The 12,769-nt window shown below is 43.5% G+C and overlaps 1 protein-coding gene across 1 annotated transcript in view; it reads left to right on the forward strand.

Annotated features, from left to right (window-relative positions):
* LOC106962585 (leucine-rich repeat and fibronectin type-III domain-containing protein 5-like) overlaps positions 1-10,674 on the forward strand; it is a 68,488-nt gene extending 57,814 nt beyond the window's left edge. Inside the window, exons 10-11 of the mRNA XM_015057078.1 lie at positions 7,619-7,892; positions 8,898-10,674. Of these exons, the coding sequence (XP_014912564.1) occupies positions 7,619-7,892; positions 8,898-9,776 (1,153 nt within the window). The 3' untranslated portion in view covers positions 9,777-10,674. The remainder of the gene's footprint in view (positions 1-7,618; positions 7,893-8,897) is intronic.
* Positions 10,675-12,769: the final 2,095 nt, after the last annotated feature.

Genomic DNA, 12,769 nt, shown 5'->3' on the forward strand with positions numbered 1-12,769 from the left:
CAGGATTGCTAACAGCTTATTTACTGATGCTATCAATAAGCAGCTTAATGACTAAAACCTACGTTTTCAATGAAGTATTAGTATATTTCTATAATATCTCTATAATCTGTCTATATCTCTGTAATATCTCCATAATGTCTCCCAGCTGCTGCACATGGTGCAGATTTCTCTCCTCTGCATTAATCCCTCACTGCTCCGTCTCTGCAGCTTTCTCGTCTTTTTCCTCAATAAGAAGTCATTTGTGTGTATTTTGCATTTCTCTTGTCTTTAGTTAGCAGATTGATTGCCTTTCCACACCTCTGTCAGCACAAAGAAGCATCTTATTGATCACTACACAAACAGAGAGCAGGGACAGAGCAGGAAAACTGGAGCAGGGAGAAAAACAGTAAATTGGAATATAAGCAGGACGACAGTGAGGTAAAGTGCTGGAACATGGAGGGAAGGAGCCTAATAGACGGGGGAAATCTGGCCCTGTTGTTGCCAACAAGGCACTTATTTTTCAGGTTCAGTGAGAGTTTATTGATCTGCCACACATTGACGTCCTCTCCGCACTCAGCATTTTTCTGCTGAGTGGGAGGAGTTCAGCATGTTTCCAACTATGAATTCAATACGTTTGCTCAAAGCCTCGTGAGAATCCGTCATGTCCTGCTCCTGCAGACCTGTGAGCTGTGCTGGTTGTGTTGTTGGCTTTGCAGTGAAACCTGAGCAGCCTCCTTCCTCGGCAGGGTCAGAGGTCGGCTGCAGAACAGCGGCTCACCGGGACGCTGGGCGTGGCTCAGACACATGGGAGGGTACCGATACAGCGCCGCTGTTCTAACACTCGTCTTCCTGCTGAAGGACTGTGTTCAACCCAGAGCTGGGCCGGCTGCCCAGTCGGTCACACAGGACAGCAAGCAGGTCGATACAAAAGTAAAACGCAGAACTTTGCCTCATTAAACTTCCATTTAAAACGAGCCAATCTAACAGAAGCTCCAGGTAACAGTCCAGGACACGTCCGTCTTTACAGCACAGACTAACAAGGAGTGCTGGCCTAACAATAGCACCAATCAGAGAAAAACTGAAGACGGCGTACGGCTGTTTCCATCTCAACCTGATTTTAACAGCTTCAGCTCCTTCCAGCTCATTTCCAGCTTTACAGGCTGGAAGAGAAGCTGAGCCAGAAGTTTCACAGCCGTTCTTTACATTCAGGTGACAAACGGGTTAATCAGACGGGATGTTAAAGGCTCGTCTGAATAATGGGTCAGCTTCATGGCCTGTCAGCAGCACATCACAAACGAAGCCGTTTCAGCCAGGAGCAGAAACACAGAAAGGATCAAATGTTCCCCTGGTCCACAGTCAGAACAAGCAAATACATCCAGACAGAACTGATCCTTCCTCCTTCACTCTGCTCTGATTGTTTTTGACTCTTTTTTTCCTAAAATCTTCCTCTAGCGGCTGTTTTCTGCTCCAGCAGCTCCATCAAGCCACAGGGGCCGGCTGCCATTTGCTAAGTCAGAAAATAAAGTTTCACATCAGGCGAATTGTGTGACCATTTTTTTAAATAATGCTGCTCAACAGGGGCCTGAGGAATGGCGCCAAGCTTTAAGAAAAGGGCCTTCGTTCCCTCCCTGTAGCTAGCAGGATGTAGCTGATCCTGCAGCGCTCCCTGGGGCCTCAGCTGTGCTCAGAGCATGAAAAATCAGGTCCAATTCTGATTTTATAGGACAATAAACATGCAGAAACCCAGCATATCAGCATTATTTTTACTGCTAGTCAGGTTTTAGATGGAGCCAAACATGGCTGAGGTGCCTCTGAACAAAGGAATGGAGAGAACAAAAAGATTCATACGCCTCATTAAAGTCTGATAAAACATGTCAATGTATCAGTAGACAGGAAATATATTTTGGTATATGGTTTTCAGAATCATTTCCAGCAGAAGACGAATGTGCAGCAGTTAGAAAATGTAGATGCAATAAAGGTGTGAGAGTTTTCAGAGATAATGTATGAAAGCAGAGATGAGTTAGCTTCAGGACGGTGCTGCGCTGGGCAGCTGGAGGCCTGCAGCAGAAACACCGCCTGATATCTGACATCTGCTGCATTATGAGACCAGCCTAAATTTAGACACTAAAACCATCAAACATTAAAAGTTCTCTGCTGCTTTTTCTGAATTCATATTAACCATAATCATTCATGCTATGCCACCTGCTTTACATCAGACCTTCACTATTAAAACAGTTCATTTAAAATCTGTTTGCATTGGCTGGACATAAACCGTCACAGTAAAAAGTACAGTTAAATTCTAGGGTTTAAAATTCAAAGATTTTTATTTTCATAATTATGTTTGACATAAATAATATTGTAATTGTCTAGACATTAAAAATCAAACTTCCTCCTGTGTCGTGAAGTAGATATTAATATACTAAATAGACACAGAAACACAGTTTTCTGCCTCAAAGTGACGGGCTGAACCGGGTCGGGTTGGCGTAGCGCTGCGCTGGCCACATTAACTATGAGGTCAGCAGCAACGAGGAAACATTAATCCTCCTCACTTTGTGCTTAGAAATCAGTTATTCCCAACCAGGCTGATTGGATTTGCTGCTAGCTTGAATGTCGTGTGTAATTGTTTAATTACTTACATGTTTAGAAAGATTAAAGAGAAGAAAATTAGATTCAGACGCTGCTGAGTGAAATGATTTATGGGATTACTGCAGTAAAACTCTAGAAAGGCAGTGAGAAGGTAAAGTTAGCATCTCTAAGAGGTTCAGCGCAAAGCCAAGTTTTTAAAACCAATAGCAGATTGTTAAAGTTATTTATCTGTGGAAGCTTCTTCATGTTTGAGGCTGTTTAATTTAGATGAGTTCGCTCCGCAGCAGAGACGCTCGCCAGAAGCACTGAATAGTTTTCCACCAATAATTGGACAACCTACTTTCAGAAATCTGTGACCCAAATTTTGGTTTCTCCTCCAGTAGAGGAATGCTGGGGAATGTTTTGCATTTTTTATCTCGGTTCATAAAAGTAGAGAATAAGCAGTAATGCTAACATGGAACTGCTGCAATTAGAAAATTAGACAAAAGCTTGTAGTTTGTGGTCTTATTCTGCTGATACAACTTCCTGTGGATTTTATAAGAAATCATTTTATTTACCTGAAATTAGGCAAAAAAAAATATCAGTTTTCTCCTCTGACGCATAGAGGTGTGTGGACACAGCTAAGAAAGGAAGAGAAATATTACTCAAAATGTGTATATATATATATATATATATATATATATATATATATATATATATATATATATATATATATATATATATATATATATATATATATATAGATCCATTCCAGCCTCCCTGAAGCCAGTGAAATATCTTCTCTGAATCTCTGAACTGCCTGAGTTTCCTCCCAGCTCTCTGGCTGCTGAGGGTGAGAGAGCAGCTCAGTTATTAGAACCTCTGACTTCTTATCACGCGGCTGCAGTTCAACCAGAAAACGTTGGTTTTTTGTCAAGTCGCTGACTTCAATGTTTTTTTTATTCCTTTCCTGGAGTAATGTGTTTGTGGCCTTCAGGCTTCGCACAATGTTTAATCAAGTGAAATGGCCCCAAATAGAACAACCCTGTGTTGTGGTTCACTGTTCACTGAATGAGCCGTTCATTTGTCTTGAGACAAAAAGCTGAGAGTCTGGCTCTGCAGAGAGGATCTGGAGTTGATTACTGCTGGAAGGCAAGCCTGGCATCCAGGGATGAGTGAAGGGTTGAGTTCATCACCGTGTGGCGCTGCATCAGTGATGAACGCTGGTAGAACACCGACCAGCCTGTTGGCAGACGCGGCGGCCATGACAGCTGCTGGTCGCTCTAAACGACATCCAGATGCAAAGTAACATAAAGTCTGCCTCAGATGGAAAGCAGAACTGGTTGTGCTTACCTCAACATGCAGGCAGACATCGTCTCTGTTGTGTCTCACACACACACTCACACACACACACGCCTGCGGCTGCGGCTGCTCTGGGCTGAGGGCTTGGCAGAGCACAGCAGATAGATTAGTGTAATAGTCTCGGCCAAGGCAATCATCTGCCCACTGCAGGGTTCGAAATACTGGCAGCAAGATCCGACCCAGACAAAGAAATTAGGAACAATGAATGAGTCAGTTTGGATGAGATCACAAAGCTCCGGGTTCACACCATCAACAAGACGGCAAAGAAAGAAAGAAAGAAAGAAAGAAAGAAAGAAAGAAAGAAAGAAAGAAAGAAAGAAAGAAAGAAAGAAAGAAAGAAAGAAAGAAAGAAAGGATCTCACACAGGAAATGAAATGTTAAGACATGAACTATTCTGAGTTCATCAAGCAGAGAAGCAGATTTATTGTGTGTTTCCTGTGAGGTTGTGAGTGATGATGCTCGGGTCACACACCGACGCTGACGGCCTTTACAAACAGCTTTACTGGTCAGACTGGTCAGACTGGAAAGCGTCTCATCTGGCCTGTGTGACAGCCAGACTCATGCAGCTAATGGTTTCTTGGAGGAATGGCTTTCATTCATGTGAATACATTGGAAAAACAGGCCAAGCAACCAGGAAGCGTTACGCATAATTAGACTTCCAGCTCCGCCTTCGGGATCCGTAACCGTAGCAACCTCAGTGCCCCTTCAGGCTGGAGCTCCTTTGTCGTTTACATGAAGCAACATGCTGCTATGTTCGCTGAGCTGTTTGGCGTTCGGTAAAACGAGCTTTAACATCTGGTTTCCATGGTGACTGTGGTTGGTTGTAGAAACACTTCCATGCACCAGACAGGGAAACAATTAGTCATTTTTATGTGTTGCAGCTGTAACAGGTGTTTCCTGTAGAAGGTGCCCCTGGTCTCCGTCGGCCTGTGGAGGTTTCCTCTGGTTTCCTCCTGATCCCAGAAACACTTCCTGTTGGTTTTAATCTGCGTGTTCCTGTTCCTGCCACCATAACCATCAGCTGACTGCTCCAATAAATACATTTCCTGTATTATTTTTCTGCTACAATATCTTAAGTCTTCACTTTACAAAGTTACGATACTTTAGCAGCTGAACAGAACCAGGTTTTGAGGATCCATTCCTGTCAAATAGATGTTAAAAAAAAGATAAATTTTCATTTATCTTTTTTAAATCCAGCCCAAGATATATGTTAATTAACTGGGTTCTATTACATGATGCATTCACCTGCAGTTGGAAATCAGAGTTTTATTCTGGGTAACATGGAAACTCCAGCTCATAACTCTTGGCTGGCGGTTCTTGTGCTGCTGAGAAGGTAAAACATTTAAATATTAATCTTATTTTCATTTTGGAGAAAATGAAGTTTCTGCATAAGTTTCACAAACAGTGATTTAAACAATCAGCAGTCAAGAATGAGGGATAATTGGAGCCTGAGACTAAAACGCGGATTGGTGCAAAAATCTGACTGAATGTTTTCTCTCTCTGAATTTCCCAACATTTCATTTTGCAATGAAACTGCCAAAGACTGAATTTTTACTCCAAACGGAAAAGTTAATTACAGATATTGTGAACTGTGCCAACAGGGCTGATGATGGTTCGGGTCAGCAGATGGTCAGAGTAACAGAACAACTGGGCCACGGCTGATTCTGAGATCTGAGTTTTATCACAATAAAACTACAAAACCTTCAACCTTTTTCTCCAAAAGCTGGTCCAGCATTCTGGACAGGAACATCTGGAGAGCCAGGCTGAGGTCAAAGGTTGAGGTTTCACTCAGATATGTAGATTATCAAATTCAGTCCAGAGTCTTAAAGAGACAGTAACACGTTCCTGTAATTTACTTGAATCAGATATTAACTTCTACTTTACCAGCTGTGGTGTAAAAACACAAGTTCTTACAAAATGTGTCATAAAATAGAAAAGTGCTTTTTGTTTTCTTCCAGCTTGTGTTGGTCCCTGACTCAGTGGAGCCCTGGGCAAAGAGCCATAATTCACAAACCAGGATTAAATCCCATCCCTAAATGTTTTCAGTGGAGCTGAGAGCCGGACCAGTTCTGTCCAGTTCGTGGGATTTTCCATGAACATGAAGCTGAAAACGGGTTGAAGCAAAAATAAATGAACTGTTAGGTAAACAACACAAACCAAAGGTTTGGTTTTGATTTTACATCATGAAACTGCAGCTCCTTGTTTCACAACTTCTGCTTCCCTGCAGGTTTTTCTCGGTGCCTAATAAAGTAAATATATCCACCAACATAATATTCACTGTTTTGTTGGTACACGTTTTAATGCATATTCAGGGATTTAAAGTTTTAATGAGTCAGTGAACACTGAGCCCAGAGAGCTGGCCTTACAGAGGTAAAAACCTGAGAGAAAAATGTTTCCCATTACTTAATGCTGACTAATGTGACAGAAGCGCTCTCATTATTACAGCCAAATGAAGCCCGCAGCCACAGCAATATTAGGCAGATTAATCTCTGTCTGTGTTGTATATAAATGTGGCCACTTGTGTGTGAGCTCGTAGGATTTAGTGACATTGGCTCCTGCCATTAACCTGCAGGCTTCAATGTCACTTTAAATGTGTCGAGTTAAATCCGTGTTTAGCTCAGGTTCCTCGTTATGGTGATTAAAACATCGAGCAGGAAGACAGCAGTCATCTAACATTTAGATGCTCCTATTAGCATTCATGGGGTTGCACCAACACACACACACACACACACACCTTACAGGATTATGCTGTTCAGCTAAGGGCACGGTGACCTACTGCTACATTTATCCTGGAGCTCTTAATACTGACCATTAAACCCCAACATGTCTCCTAACCTTCACTGAGCTCAGCTGTAAACCAGAAGCTTTTACCGGGCCGGGCGGCCGGAGAGGAGCGGAGGCCGGGCCGGGCCGGGCCGGCCGGGCCGGGCCCCGGCCAACCAGCTGCCAACCAGCCGCCCTGCTGCATTTAATCAGAAATTTGATTAGCAATTTAATGAGGACGTTCCAGAAAGCTGACAGGCAGTTCAGAGTGAAAACTGCAGTCAATGTGACCCAAAGAGAAACCGACTCGACTCAGACCAGGAGAAAAACTCAGTAAGCTCTGCGTTTCCCTACATGTGCAAATAATTAAAATTTACATTTTTTAAATGATCAAGATAAACTTCATATTTTTGCAAGAATAAATTTTTTAAAGTATTTTGCTAGTAGTGCTTTTTGCCACAATGTATTTCATATATTGACTGAAAACGAAATGCAGTGTGAATAAAATAAATGGGCTTGATGAGATGAGAATAATTATAAAGTGAAATTAAATTTCAAAACTGATAAATTCATTTAGTTGGATTATAAAAGAAAATAAACCTAAATAACAGATTAAACAATAAATGTCTTGTTGACCTCATATGTGTGTTTAATCAATTCATTATCAAAATTGGTTTTTGAATTGGGTTGAAATAAGGTTTAATTAAAATGCAATTAATGGAGCCTAAACTTCCTGCATTACATTTTAACTAGTATGATTCATGAGTCTTGGTCGATTCTCTTATTTTGTGCTGAATGTATCGATAATAAGTGGCAGGACGGCATCAAAGCGGATTTTGGTGACGAAGCCACTAAAACCTGGTGAAAATGACTGATGTAGTGGCGTCACTATGATTTTATTGATCACAGAAACATTTATGTTGAAATGGACGTTTCCTCTCTGCTCCAGAATGATTCCTCCGTCAAGCGAGAACTTCCTGGTCAACAACCTGGCCGCGGGGACTCAGTACGACCTGTGTGTGCTGGCCATCTACGATGACGTCATCACGTCGCTAACGGCAACGCGCGTGGTGGGCTGCGTGCAGTTCACCACCGAGTCGGAGTACATGCGCTGCCACTTCATGCAGTCCCAGTTCCTGGGTGGGACGATGATCATCATCATCGGAGGGATAATCGTCGCCTCGGTGCTCGTCTTCATCATCATCCTGATGATACGCTACAAGGTGGGTGAGGACAGGAAGACTTCGTCTCACATGAGCAGAGATGAAGATGAATAAATGTGCATGTATTGGTGTGAAAAGATGATTATTCCATAAAAATAAAAACTGGCAACAATCAGTTTGTGAATCTTTTCCAGCTGTGGAGGAATGATGACCCTCTTATCTTTGCAGAATCTTTCTACTTCAGCCACAATGGAGAGTTTTTAAACAATAATGGCCTTTTTAAGTCATGGCACAGCATCGACTTTGACTAGGCCAATCTTAAGTCATGGTTTTCTTCAGCCATCCTGAGGAGAACCTGCTGGTGTGTTTTCATCATTTTCCTGCTGTTGAGGCCCGGTTGGGTCGACAGCAGAACTCATGGTTCCATTTATCACAGCAGGTCTCCCAGGCCCAGATCACCACACTGCCACCACCGTGCTTTACTGTTGCCCAGAGGCTCTCTTTCTGAAATGCACTTTTAGTGCAGATGGAACGAGGTGCACCGCAGCTTTTCGTCTCGTCTGTCGGCAGAATGGTTTTTAAAAGGTTTTCAAGAAGAAATAGATTTTATTTTCATTTCTCTCTTAACACAAATAAAAGCTGTTTATTTGTTGTGTTGTCTTTAACCAGAGAGACTAAATGTCCTGGATAGAACATATTTACAGACAAAAAGGGTTTTTTATTTGAAATGTAAAATCTACATATTTTTGTACAGATTTGTGTTGTTCTTTCAGCAAATGGTCATTTTAATCTTTCTTCTGCGGAAAATGATTAATAGATTGATTCATCAGGATTAATCCCATTAATGCTTTCAGTCCTAGATGAAAATAAAATCCACTACATGAATCATTTTATCCAGAAAGGCTCTGTGGCTGCAGCTGCTTTGGTTGCATCCCGATGTTGGAATGTAAAATATGATGATGAAATATAACGTGCAGATTGTTTTAACTGACCTTAATTTAATAAAAGTGTCACTAAAGCTCTTCCAGAGGCTAAAACCTTTTTTCCTTCCATTTTACTCCTCAGGTTTGTAACCCTGGTGAAGGTGGCAAAGGCGTTTCCATGTCGATGACCAACGTCCACTCGCAGACCAACGGGCAGCAGTCACATGGCTGCACCGTCACTCCCAGCTCCTCTAAACACGGATCAGTTGGATTGGATGATTTGTCTGCAGGCTCAAAGAAAAAGAGCGGCGCGGTGGTGGCGGTGGGACCCGGGGAGAAGGACGCACTCACTCAGTCGTCTGACTGCTCCACAGCCACGTCTGTCCTGAGCCAGAGCTGGGCGGCGCGGAGCCCCACGGCCGGCGGTGAAGACCGGGACAAAGTGGCTGAGCAGAGACCTCTGACTGGCGTCGGGTCGCCCACCGCCGCCTCCGGGTCCCTGCACAAGCCCAAGAGGAAGCCGGCTCCCGTTCAGCCCGAGAGCCGCCCGCCGCCCTCCTCTCCTCGCCCTCTGCCCTCTTCTACCCCGTCCTCCGCCCCGCTGGAGAACCTCAACACCAACCGCAACAACTCCACCAGTCTCAACAAAACCCCGCCGCCTCCCTTCGTCCCCTCGCCGTTCTCCGGGCCCCTGTTGGCCCCCAGCCCGGTTCCTTCCATGCGGTTCAGAGAAACGCCCGTCCTGCGCCGGGCTCCTCGCGCCGTCTCCTCCTCTGCTAGATACCAGACTCTCCCCACGGAGGAGGGAGGCCGGAGCAGGGCGAGGAGGAGGTACTCGCTCAGCGAAGAAGGCGCAAAAACTCAGTCGCCCCATCAGAGGGCCGGAGGGGCCAAGCTGGGCCGCGTGATGCGGAACAAACGGAGCCAGTCCATGAGCGGGATGCTGCTGTCTAAAGAGGAGGACGGCGACTCGGAGAGAGGGCGCTGCAAGTCGGACTGGTTCTTAGAAAGCACAGTTTGAACTGAACCGTCACAGGAACTTTGGTTCCCTCGTGTTGTTGAGCTGTTTGTGTGTCTGCGGTGCGTCTGGGTTTGTTTTTCCACATGAAGAGCCGGACAACCTCTGAATCAGTTCTCAATTTGTTTTCATGTTTGAATTGTGTTTTTATGTGTTTGATTTGATTGAACATGTTTTCTGGATGAAAGTTTTTTACCTCTTTCTTTTCATCTTGTTTTTCGTATTGTTTACAGTTTTGTTCTCCACCTTGACATTATCCTTTGGTAAATGGATAACATGCCTTGTCTCGTAGCGTTGGAGTTGTCTTACTGGATCCACTTTATAGCACAAAAGAAAAAAAACAAGACAATGAGCTTGCCACGTCATTTCTGAATTCACATTCACCTTATCTGAAAGCACCACAAAAGGGAAATTAATAAAGGGAAGAAGAAGATGAAGAACCCTGCAGCAAGAAGAAAAGCACATCGTTTTAACAGTTGCATACAGTATGCACCCATTTTGTGGCAAGAGAACAGCAGTCGGTGCCTTCTTTTGCACTAGCAGACCCTCCCAGGCAGTAACTGGATCTGGATTTATGACTTCAGCTCCGGAGGAACCGGACACCACTAAGGAAGAGACGGATTTCACACATAGCCTTTCTTACCTAATGGGGAGTTCTGACATTTTCTTGACATATAAAGACAAGAAGTAACAAACAGACAAACATTTTAATGGACCACTTATGAAATTGTTATTTTTAAACATGAGAAGAAAAAGAAACCGTGAATATCTTGTGAGCTTTTCACTGACATTGGTTTACTTCAGCCTGTGTTGGTCACAAGCTCCCAGACAGCTTCTGTACAGAAAAAGACAACATGTACCGTGTTGTTATGTTGTGTAAAATAAAACGGTTAAAACTAAATGTTCTCATCTGCTATTTGGCTTTTTTAGTTTATATCCCTCAAACAGAGGAAGCACATGGCAACAGTGGGAAGGAACAATCATTGAGCAGGAACAGCAGAATCTGAGCAGACAGACACAAAACAACTAAACCTTTTACCATCAAGCTTTGTGGTACAGAACTCTGACTCGGTAACGCAGTTTTATCCTGATTGGTCTTTATTCTGATGGCTGGAGGTCCTGTAATCTGAGCTGCTGTAGGAAGACGCTCGTCTTCATGGAAGAGTCGATGCCGGACCAGGCAACTGGTCCTCAATTCAACGGTCAAACAAAATTCAACAAAACCTCAAAGGAGGAACCTTCTGTGTCTTCAGAAATTATCTCTGAAATGAACAGAGGAAACCAGAATCCAGTTCATTCAGCTGAACTGGACTCTGGACGGTGGATCATGTAACGTTTTCCCCTTTTTAAAGAAAACAGCTTTTTATAATTTCTGTTTGTTTTTGGCTGATATTAACATTTATTTTCTAATTCGAATCATTTCAGTGTAATAAAAGGCAACAACAGAATAAATCTAACAGAATAAAACAGTCTGAATCAGTTCATCCTGACTCTTACAGTCTGCAGCTCATATGCTGAGGCGTCCGTCATGTTGGTCCAGATGGTTCTGTTAGCAGGCGCCGTTGGGCCCGGTCCGGTCCGGTCCGGTCCGGGGGAAGTCACTATCATTTAACTTCAGCACAGAAAATCGATTCAGTGTGCAATTAAATCTCTGCAAACGGTTTGACATGAAACGCTTCTGACAGCCGATTGCAAATGGCCGCCCTGACTTTAATTATCAGCCCAGATCTAATGAAGTAAACTAAGTGACAGAAATGATGGCGGACAATAACTGACTTCTGAGCATATCAAAGGTTATGTTTTCTAATAATTACTGATTTTCAGTGAAGTGTCTTTGGTTTAATTTGTGTGTAAAGTAAAATGTTTCACCCTCAGAGAGTCGGAACCAAACCCAATTCCCAGAATGCCCCTGCTGCCGTGTCGCTGCCGGGTTTTCCATTTCAATAGCTGATGATGCTAGCAGACATTCTGTGAATGTGAAAACAGGAACCTGAGTCGCATGCGAGAAGATTAGCGCGGAAACTCAACACCTCCCACAATGCTCCTTGTTTAATTTGGTGAGAGCTCCAGTCTCATTGAGCCAGAGGAGCGTCCTTCCTCTCCACGCCGACAGCTTCTCTCCGACCTTCCAGTGCCTTTCTTAAGCCGTAAATGCTTCATAGTAAGAAGCTTTATGGCAGAATATCCCTCCACACATTCTCCCTCATTTCTCCTCCCATTACATCCTTTTCTTCATCCTCCTGCCTCACTGCATTTCTCAATTTCTTTCACAATTGGGGATTTAGAAACTTTAGTACACAGAGACTTTGCAGCAATAAAAGCAGCTTAGAAATAATTATCTGGTGTATTTGTCGTTTGCTCAAAATGGATCATTTATTCAGTCAGAATGAAAAGTCCTGACATTCTTATGAAGAGAGAAATGGCTGTAAAGTTTTCATGATGAACGATGTGAAGGAGTTTCAATGCAAAGAAAAGATCATTTCAGCCGTCAGCATCTGAAATCCACAGATAAAACCGAAGTTAGTAGACGAACCAGAGGTCACGTTTTGGTTCACATCAAAGTTCGATTACACGTTCACACCGTCCCAAACGGACCGTACTTTAAGACAAACGGACCGGACTTTAAGACAAACGGACCGGACTTTAAGACAGACGGACCGGACCTTCAGGAAACGGACCGGACTTTAAGACAAACGGACCGGAATTTGAGGTAAATGTTTCTTCCTGCGCATCACGAGGAGGTTTTTGCTCACTAGCAGCTGTCAGTAAATTCCTCCTGTTCCTGCTCTGCTGCTTCAGCCCCCGGCTGTTTGTAGACGAGCATTTCCATCTCAGTAGCAGACATTCTCATCTGCATTCGTTATGATTTGTGTTCACATTGAGCTCTCAGCCTTTATGCTGCAACGTTTTTCACCTTCGAGCTCCGAGAAGCACAATGAACACGTCAGCATTTTCTGACCAGGAGAAAGAGAAAGCCAGCATGCGATTAATGAAGT

The sequence above is a fragment of the Poecilia latipinna genome, unplaced genomic scaffold (genome assembly GCF_001443285.1).
Source record: "Poecilia latipinna isolate Pla-1442-1.1 unplaced genomic scaffold, P_latipinna-1.0 Scaffold1435, whole genome shotgun sequence".
NCBI lineage: Eukaryota > Metazoa > Chordata > Actinopteri > Cyprinodontiformes > Poeciliidae > Poecilia > Poecilia latipinna.